We start from the raw sequence: 10,274 nt of genomic DNA on the forward strand, positions 1-10,274 counted from the left end.
CCATTCCTTTCTGTCACTTGTAGGACCAAATAACTGCATAGTTGTGTTTTAATTTCGTTAATTAAAACTAGATTCATCTAATACAGTCTATGAGCACATGAGCGGACTAACGTTGTTTGCTCTGATAACTGTTACTTTTCTCTGCGCTGTTGACTGAACACCAATAACAATCGTTAACGGTTAAGATAGATTCTTGCACAGTCTTATCTTTTGCAGTGACTGCTATAAAACAGTTTTGCAGTTGTTATATATGCATTTAAACGACAACGTTGTCATGCACAGACTAGTCCAGTCATCTAGTGCGCAGTTAGTTTTAACAGAGGCTCACTGAGAGATTAGGTTCATCATTGTTTTGAGTTCAACCTCCGGTTTTTACGGCTCCATGCGAATTCATCACCACACTGCGCGCTTTTCGTTGCGTTATTTGTGTACTCTCAATAGCGCCCTACGTAGAAAATGCTACAACATTAAACGGGGCGGGCCCAGTTGGTTGGTTGTGGACGACATTTTACTAAACCGAGAGCGCACGAAGCTGTTGATTTTCTAACAAAGCTGGCGTATTTTTCTCGCGTTTGTTTGTAGAAGTCATGCTGCAAGGATTTGCATGCAGAAACTACACCTAAACTTTGTCTAAAACATTCTCATTCAACATACTAACGTTACTTCTTCACCGATTTCAGAAATACACATTTCCACAAACCAAGTAGGACCAGCGTTAACCGTTTAGTTCTGGAGAAAACAGTGATTATTCTGCTGGAGTTTTACTTTACAGCAAGGTAAAGGAGATGAGAGGAAGTTCCTCATATGGAGACCGAGACAGAGATCGAGGACGAGACAGAGGGTGGGCCTTTATTTTTAATTGATGTTTGCTTATTTATGTGTATATCAGTTTATATGGAGATGAGATATTAGGCAATTGATTAGGCTATTTGGTCCCAGCAACAGATTTAGCTATTTGTCCATACACTCCTGGCAAACATTGTTTATCACTGGCACGATTCAAAGTAAAGACATGAATCTTTAACAGGCCTCGCTTTGGATCCAGTCGAGTTGCCCCACCTCCACCCAAAAAGTTTGGGAATCCAGGAGATCGGCTGAGGAAGAAGAAATGGGACCTGGACCAGATGGCCAAGTTTGAGAAGAACTTCTACAGTGAACACCCAGAGGTTCATCACATGAGTCAGGTAATAAATAGCATAATTTAATATATATATATATATATACATACACACACACACACACACACACACATATATACATGTATATATATAAATGCTTGTAATGGCTTAAAAAGCAATAACACTGTTATTTTGGTAAATAATTTTGGTGAACTTTCTACAGTTTTGCCTTGATTTTTACTTCTACTTGTATATTGAATAGTATGATGTAGAAGAATATTGCCAGAAGAGAGAGATCACTGTCAGAGGCTCCGGCTGTCCAAAGCCCGTCACCAACTTCCATCAAGCTCAGTTTCCTCGTAAGTTTAATTCACATGTGAATCATTGTTTTTTTTACAAATTGATTTTGAAGGGAATATGTTCTACTATATCCATGCACACATCGGACAAACATTTGCATGCCCGTTTTTTTCTTTTCAGTGAGTGTTGAATTTTTTTTTCTTTGTCTGGTAATGAAAACACACTCAATAAAATGTTGTCTTTGTCTTGTAGTATTTTCTCCCTTTAAAAATCATACTGCCACCTACAGCTAATTTTCAAACAGTCCACTCGTGTAATATTTCATATTTTTATCCTTTGTTAATAGGAAAAGAGAGGAAGGAACCTAATCAGGGAAAAGATGCTTACACTACACCACACTTCAATACACCTTATTGCTAATACACAATATAAATCCATGTTCGAACTTGAAATAAAGTACTTCCTGAACTATAACTGCTGTTTTTCCCATTACTTGTGGTTCTTTAGTCCCACAGCTAAATTACTTTGTAATTTTGTTCCGTCATAGGCCAAAGTTGATGTTAAAAACATCTGTAAGAAATAATCTGGTCTTGTAGAACAGTGGTCGCATATAAGAATATTGAAGTGATGTTTCTGTGCTTGTTTAAGAATATGTGATGGACGTGCTGCTGCAGCAGAACTTTAAGGAGCCCACTGCTATCCAAGCTCAAGGTTTTCCTTTAGCTCTCAGTGGCAGGGACATGGTGGGCATTGCTCAGACCGGCTCCGGAAAAACACTGGCTGTAAGAGACCCACATCTACAACCTACAGCCATAGAAAATTCACATAGTCAAGTATGCATCCCATGTCTCATGTTTACTCATTTCAATATCCTCAACAGTATCTGCTGCCTGCCATAGTGCATATTAACCATCAGCCCTACCTGGAGAGAGGGGATGGGCCCATTGTAAGTTGCCATACAACTTTTCCGTCATTAATTATGTGCTAATTATGAACCGGAACAATGTTTTTTTTAATATACTTTCAGACCAGAATGAATCCATAGTGCTTTGTTAGCACATTCTTCAATTACACTAATTTTTTCCTGCTCTCTGTTCTGTTTAGTGTCTTGTGTTGGCACCGACGCGTGAATTAGCCCAGCAGGTGCAGCAAGTGGCTTATGACTATGGCAAATCATCTCGGATCAAGAGTACCTGTGTGTATGGAGGAGCCCCTAAGGGTCCACAGATCAGAGATTTAGAAAGAGGTATGGGAACTAACCCACATCTACAACTCGTCATACAAAGTGATTTATTGTTGTTGTTTTTTTTATACAGTAGACCTGTTGTTAATGCATACTGATATAATCATCTTTTATGGCTGCATGATAATAGATGAAATGTGACCCTGGACCACAAAACCAGTCTTAAGGGATAGAGCTGTGGTTCTTAACCCTCTTCCTGAACAAGTGTAATAGTACTGTGATCATTTTTGGATTAATTGACCAGCAATACTTAAGGGCTTTTCTTTAAATAAACATTGCTTGACTTCCTAAAGGTGTTGAAATCTGCATTGCCACACCTGGCCGTCTGATCGATTTCTTGGAGGTAGGAAAAACCAACCTGCGCCGTTGCACATATCTTGTGCTAGATGAGGCTGATCGTATGTTGGACATGGGATTTGAACCCCAAATCCGCAAAATTCTTGACCAAATTAGAGTAAGTACAGTATTTGACAGTTCACGGATGTTAAAATTAAATACACATTCTTGCTGCTCAAAATCAATCTCTGTCTGTCTGTCTGTCTGTCTGTCTGTCTGTCTGTATGTAAACACTCATTTTGCATTTTGTTTTCTGCTATTCCTGTTTCCTTCAGCCTGACAGACAGACTCTCATGTGGAGTGCTACCTGGCCTAAAGAAGTTCGTCAGCTGGCTGAAGATTTCCTCCATGACTATGTCCAAATCAATATAGGAGCTCTAGAATTGAGCGCAAACCACAACATCCTGCAGATAGTTGATGTCTGCATGGAGAATGAAAAAGACAACAAGTAAGCTGATTTACCAGTCATGCTTCTAGTAAAGTATTGGATATGACATTTTGAGCTTTTATTAATTTATTCAGGTTCCTGTTTGCCTGTACAAATCTCAAGATGAAAATGTTTCAAAGAAATGTTTTGTGCTTTAAGGCTGATTCAGCTGATGGAGGAAATCATGGCTGAAAAGGAGAACAAAACCATCATCTTTGTCGAGACAAAGAAACGTTGTGATGAACTTACTCGGAGGATGCGAAGAGATGGGTGAGGCAGATCTTTATAATCACTCATATTTAAAAAAAAAAAAAAAAAGGTTTTTATAAAAATCTGATAAAATGCTGATGTAATGTATGTTGTGTCTTTATCCAGGTGGCCTGCGATGTGTATTCATGGTGACAAGAGCCAACCAGAGAGGGACTGGGTACTAACAGGTAAAGTTAAGCTTCATATTTTATTAAAGAAGACTGTCATGATTTGGCCTGCCTGTTCTCATTTTGTTGCACCTTGTTTTTTCAGAGTTCCGCAGTGGAAAAGCTCCAATTTTGATTGCTACTGACGTTGCCTCACGGGGTCTGGGTATGTTCTGATACTTCATACTTAATCAGAACCATTTCTTTATTTTTTTTTTTTTTTTTTGAGTACAGACCCGAATGTGTTTTGATATCCACTAAATAATTCAGGCAGTATATAGAGAGCACACTGACAACTATAACATTGACACATACAGTCACACATTTTTAGTTTTAAAATTTTAGTTGAGGAGTGAGGACAGAGAGAGACACTGGTTAAGCAGATGTAATTTCCACAAACACAGGGATGCAAACTGCTCATCTTTTTAGAGAAGTTTGTTGTTTTTTAATTAAAATTGGTTTGACTTTCATAGCATTAAGCTTACAATCTCAAAATCATTGATTTGAATCAACTGATTAAAAAAAAAAAACGTCTTCTGATATGTAATTGTCTCACCTTTTTGAGTACTTCTGTGTTTGCATCCCTGCAGTCAACTAATAAAACAGTGTTTTTAAGTTAGTAGTTATATTTGAAAAGGTGAAGGGGTGTTCTCACTGAAAACTATTTGCAATGGCTGTGCCATTCATTTTCAAAGTTGGCAGTTTCCACCAATGAGATCTTTGGTGATGCAACAAAGTTGAGTTGACCTCAAAAAATGAGCTGTGATCCACCACCTGATATAGTTGGATAGTCATTAGTCAAGTAGGAACACTCAGACACAGCCCACATTTTGTGATTTAATTACTATCAGTTTGAATACCCCTTTTACTTCTCTTTAGCTCCGGCTTGATGAACAGAGTGAGAAGAATACTGTATTACATGTATTTAAACACTCTGGTATACTTCATTTTCCACATTCTACTCCACCTCATGCACAGTTGAGCGTTCAAGTCTTCCACTAGTCTTTCGTTTTAATCACTCAAATCACTTGTACATCGGCCGTTGCACAGACGCTGACAGTATGCGCGGACATCAGTAGGCTGTGTTGAAGACAAAAATTATGTCACATAGACTGTCCACAATATGGTGCAAAATGCGGACAAGTGAAGTATACTTTGGGCTTAAGATTTGTCAGACTTTAGTTGGTCTGTTTGTTTACTGATTTTTTCATATGATATGTAGAAGATTATTAGGAAGAGAAGTTTTTAATGCATGGTGCTTAAATTTAAAATATCACCTGAATTTTACTGCCATTGTTTTGCATTCTCTTGGTATGGACTTTAATGTTTTCTTTCACTTACAGCTGGAAAAACATCACGCACCGTACATTTTGTAATCATTTGGTTGGATACTTGTACCTTCGGCAACTTTTTTTTTTTTTTCCCTCTCTCTTCACTTCACCATATCCTTTCCTCTCTTAGCTTTTCTTTCATGCCTTCTGTTGATTTGAGCAATATACATATTTATGAATTGTCGGGTTCACATTTAATTATAAAAAATTACTCTGGGCTGACGGTGACTGACTGGGAGGGCTGCTTTGTCAGTTTCCACATCCACAAGCTGTTCCAAATATGTTAAAGGTGTGCTGTCTGTTTCTTGTTACTGATGTAAAAACCCTCACGCACGTGGGGCTCACCGGCTCGCTGTTGACCCTAGCATGGATCTAGGGGAGCTGCTATCCTTCCCTCCTCTTCCCTGGGTCCGAATGCCAGTCTCCTTCCTGAACAAATGTGTACACGTGTCCAGTTATTTAGCAAGATGTTAATCAATAGTCATGGTCATAATACAGTTGGTCAGAATTTTTTTTTTTTTTTTTTTTTATCGTATTTTTATGAGATCATTGTTAACCCATATATTAGACATTGCTATTCTGTTTTGTTTGGGTTATGCCAGAGGGTCTTACACTATTATTGTTCTTTTTCCCCTTCAGGATTTTTGACTTCCTAACTGGCAGCCCAGGCTTGCTGTGCCAATTTGACACAGTGGCCTCCCTCTACCATGTAACCAGAGCTCTTATCAGACACTAGCACAGGTCTTGATATGGATAGCCTCCCTCAGCTGCTCCTCTATTTATCTGTAGTCTTAAGGGCTAGTGGCATCAACAAGCTTACAATTTAATTTTTTTTTACCTCAAACTCTGGATTGGCCGTTAAAAAAGTCTCAAAGGATACTATGGCCCCTCAGAGCTCTATTAGATTCCAGGAAAGCCTGCCCCTAAGATAGATCTGGGGCCAGATGGCCACGGAGTGGTTGAGAGAGAGGGAGAGAGAAAGTTAAGAGTGCTGGATACAGTCCGGTCCGGTTTGTGGAGGCCCTGCAACCCAGCGAGAGAGAGAGAACTGGGGCAGAGCCGGTTCTGCTCCCGCCTGGCGTTGCTGGGACAGGGCCGAGGGTGAAGGGGGGGCAGCTCAGCGCGTGAGCCCACATTAACCTCTTCCTCTTGGGCCGCTCCACGGGACCCAGGACTGATCCCAGCCAAGAGTAACCTAACCTAGGGTAAGTACCTGATCATGCCCTAGTCACTGCCCTGTTCATGAGAACTGTTTCCATAGTGTGGCAAATGTCCTTTAAGTATGTTTAAACGTGTGTGTGTGTGGTAAGTGCCATGGTATATTAGACCATTATTGTACTGTATATGACTATATTTAGCACTTTGCATTTTTATTAAGATATCTAAAATAATATCTATCATTATCACTTTCTAAAAGGAGACTGTTTTCTTTTAGGGTCAATAGCAGTGTTGTTAGAGCCCCTTTTGAACTGTAATGAGAAACAGACTTTTAAGATGTTGTGTCCAGAAAAAGAAAAATCACCTTTGTTTAACAAACTCCTGACATTTCTCATCTTTAATACCACCTCAAGTGTTGCTTGACACAATTAGTTTTGATATAAACTGAATCATATTTTTAATGTATTGATAGTTAATGTAATACTTGGTTAAATAAGCTGTTTATCTATGGAATAGGTAAGTAGCAAGTCCACAAAGTCTAAAGTTTTGTCATTTATTGTACTCTGTTGTGTCTGTCTGCTTAAGGCAGCGTCTCACTAGCCGACTGAAAACAGATTTTGGTTTCTTCTGTTAGGTTGTTGCATATGGATAATGCGAACAGTGTTTTCCAAACTCGGGAAATGGTTCATATGAACTTCGGTACGGTTTGCTGCTGATGAACACAGTCTTAAATCGTATGGTTTGTCAAATTGTGTCTGGGATCACTTTCCTGACAAGTGGGGTGTACACACTGCAAGCCGAGTGATAAATGTAGAAAAGGAATCCCACATTCTTTGGAACCTTACAAAGGTTTAAAAACCAAAGTGAAAACAAGTGAGGCCATGAGAAGATTTATTCATCGAGGCCAAGAGTTATTCTCATGTGTAGCCTTAACTAAGCAACAGGATTAAACAGCTGCGGCTGTTGAGGAAAAAGTTTGGATCAGATCCTAGAGGGACTGTGGCTTGTTAGCACTTCAGAAATTCGCTGCTGTCCACAAGTATCTCCAACCACCTCCTGAATGATAATTTTAAACAAGACTAAAGCTGACTTCTGGTCATCAAGTCGCAGCAAGGACTTAATGCTTCATCACAGAGTTTCTCCTTTGGAAACTGACTGAAAAATCGGCCAGTGAGACACTGTCTTTAAGTTGACTTAAGGCAAACCTTTTTCTGAATGATTAGTGATGCACTGATATTTTAGCAAACAAAAATATTTTTGGAGGCCCAAAACAGTGACATTTAAGTAGCACCTCTTCGATGTCGCAGTCTGACAGTCAGTGTCTACTATGTGTACAACATGGATAAATTACAACATGTACACGTGAGCTGTGAGGATTTTTTTTTAGTTTTTAATCAATCTTCATTTTGATGAACCAAGATCTCTTAGTCTATGCTGTTTTCAGTTTATGCATTAACAAAACTTTACTTAAACATTTTGTAGTGTGCCTATTATCCAATATTCACAAACTTTGTGCTTTGTTACTTTTTATACAAAAACAAAGACTGAGCTTTCAGATTTTGTCATGACATTCAGATAATAAATGTTGTAACTGACTGCTGTTGCCATCTCAGTTCAAGCAGCAGAACAGTGTCTGTGAACCAACCATCTCTTCCTGTTTACTACTATTTACAGCACAGAATAAATTAGACCATCAGAAGTTATGTTAAAAGAAACAGTACAACTTACTGAAATGTATCATGTCTTATGTAATTGCTCACACAGTGTTTCAACTAGCTTGCATTTCTATTTTTACCTCAAACTCTGGACTGGCCGTCACAAAGTAACTAACATTTACCTCAGAAAAAGTCATTCAATGTCCATAGCTCATCTGAAAAAAAGGAGGGAAAAAATGTAGAGAGGGGCATTTTGCTAACTTAAGTGCAATTTGAGTGTGTATATACAATTAAGTTCTTGAGTCTAGCTTATTATACCAGTCTGATTAATTCATTGATTATTAAACAATATTTGGTGTTTGGCTAAATGAAAACTTAAGGTTTTGTTATTTTTAGAAATATTTATTATACAATTAAGACCTGTATATTTCTGACTGCTGATGAGACGGCATACAAAAATACTCGTTCAGGCATTTTAAAGTGTATTGATGTCATTGGATAACTTTAGAACTAAAAGACAAGTCAGAGAACCAAAGAGATCCCAAACCCAGATGACTGAATAATGCCACTGTTGCTGTCACAGTGAACTAGACAATGGTCCATTCCTTCTGTCTACCACACTTTTTAATTTTAATTTTTTTCTTTTTCCATTAATTGCTTAACCTTGGTCCCATGAAGATGTGGAGGATGTTAAATTTGTCATCAACTATGACTATCCAAACTCTTCGGAGGATTATGTTCATCGCATTGGGCGGACAGCCCGCAGCACCAACAAAGGAACTGCCTATACCTTCTTCACCCCTGGGAACCTTCGGCAGGCTCGTGATTTGGTACGGGTTCTTGAGGAGGCTAGACAGGCCATCAACCCCAAACTTCTGCAGCTGGTGGACACAGGCCGTGGCGGAGGTGAGAGTTTTAAAATGAGCTTTAGTTGGACATTCATATTTCAGTTTGTATTATGTACTCTGAGTGAAAAACTAAATTTCCAGGCTAGTCGGACATCTTTTGGAGGTACATTTATTTTTTTTAACATTTCAAAATTTCTTATCACAAGCCTAAACCCTGGACTCTCACTGCTTACTTCTGTAGGTGGACGGATGCGCTATCGTGGCAACAACTCGGGCTCAAATAACCCCAACCTGATGTACCAGGATGAATGCGATCGCCGCATGCACTCTGTAACTGGAAGTAACAAGGGCAGCCGCAGCAACATGAGCCGTGATGCAAGATCAGGGGGGAACGGCCGTGATGACCGTATGTCCTCTTCTTACAGAGACCGCAGCAGGGATGGACGAAACAACTACAACTCAGGACCCTCCTACAACAGTGGAGGAGGTGACCAATATCAGAGTTGTGGGGTCGGAGGAGGGGGGCAGTATGGCTCCAGAGGGGGAGGCTCACATCCAGGTGGGGGCGGTAGTGGGGGTGCAGGAGGGCAAGATCAGGCTGGACCTCCCCAAGGTCTGTTTGGAGCACCTCCACCAACTCCTCCTCAGCCTGGGCCGGGTCCGCAACCACTCATGGCACAACCGTTCCCTCCTCCACCACAGCCTATCATAGGGTTCATGGGTCCTGGGCCATACCCATTTGCCTCACCACCACCCCCCCTTCCTCCTCCTCCTCCTAGAAAGTAGCATCCAGAGACTTTGCTGTCTCTTCATTTTTATTTTTTGTAATGGTAACCTGCCCTGTTTCCAGTCTGAACTTTTGAATATAGCGGTGTAATACATGGTGTACTCTTTATTTTCCATTGTGTTGTTGTAGAAAAGGATGGCTTTGCATTTAATCAAGCCAGTGTTCCAGGTGTTTGAGTGAAGGGCTTCTCGTCCAATACAATGCTTTTTAGTTCTGTGGTAATCAAATCTGGTCCCTAAAGTGAAACCAGTTAGGAACAATCTTTAGATATCTTGACTTTTTTGTGTATTTTCCCAAATAAAATAGTTCATCTTTTGATTAGTTGGTTAGTACTTATTGATGTTTTAAGTACTTAATTGATTTCCACCCTCCGGTGTCATCAGTCTCAGACTTGTAGAATGATTTATAGACGGAGATCTTTTTTTTTTTTGTAGGTAACTTACAGAAAGCGAACTTATCTGCATCTTACCTTAGCATACCATTAGGTACTTAGTGGGATCCTGAACAGACTCGGCGGAATCAACTTTGTTAGCACCACAAGGGACCTGGAAATAAATATCAATTCTTTTTGTATAATCGCTTTGTTTTTCAGATTTTAATAAAAGAGTTCAATCCAAATCACTGTCATTAATGGCTTTGATTATTACTTCTTTCA

General features: G+C 39.5%; 1 protein-coding gene across 1 annotated transcript; it reads left to right on the forward strand.

Annotated features, from left to right (window-relative positions):
• The first annotated feature begins 463 nt into the window (after positions 1 to 463).
• On the forward strand, positions 464 to 10,245 carry ddx17 (DEAD-box helicase 17). Its single transcript, XM_079376844.1, has 13 exons — positions 464 to 841; positions 1,028 to 1,184; positions 1,381 to 1,477; positions 2,067 to 2,200; positions 2,299 to 2,364; positions 2,523 to 2,664; positions 2,955 to 3,115; positions 3,273 to 3,445; positions 3,584 to 3,694; positions 3,800 to 3,861; positions 3,947 to 4,006; positions 8,663 to 8,890; positions 9,074 to 10,245. The coding sequence occupies exons 1-13, from the start codon at positions 786 to 788 to the stop codon at positions 9,616 to 9,618; spliced, it is 1,992 nt and encodes a 663-aa protein (XP_079232970.1). The 5' UTR covers positions 464 to 785; the 3' UTR covers positions 9,619 to 10,245.
• Positions 10,246 to 10,274: the final 29 nt, after the last annotated feature.

This window comes from Barbus barbus (genome assembly GCF_936440315.1).
Source record: "Barbus barbus genome assembly, chromosome: 25".
Taxonomy (NCBI): domain Eukaryota; kingdom Metazoa; phylum Chordata; class Actinopteri; order Cypriniformes; family Cyprinidae; genus Barbus; species Barbus barbus.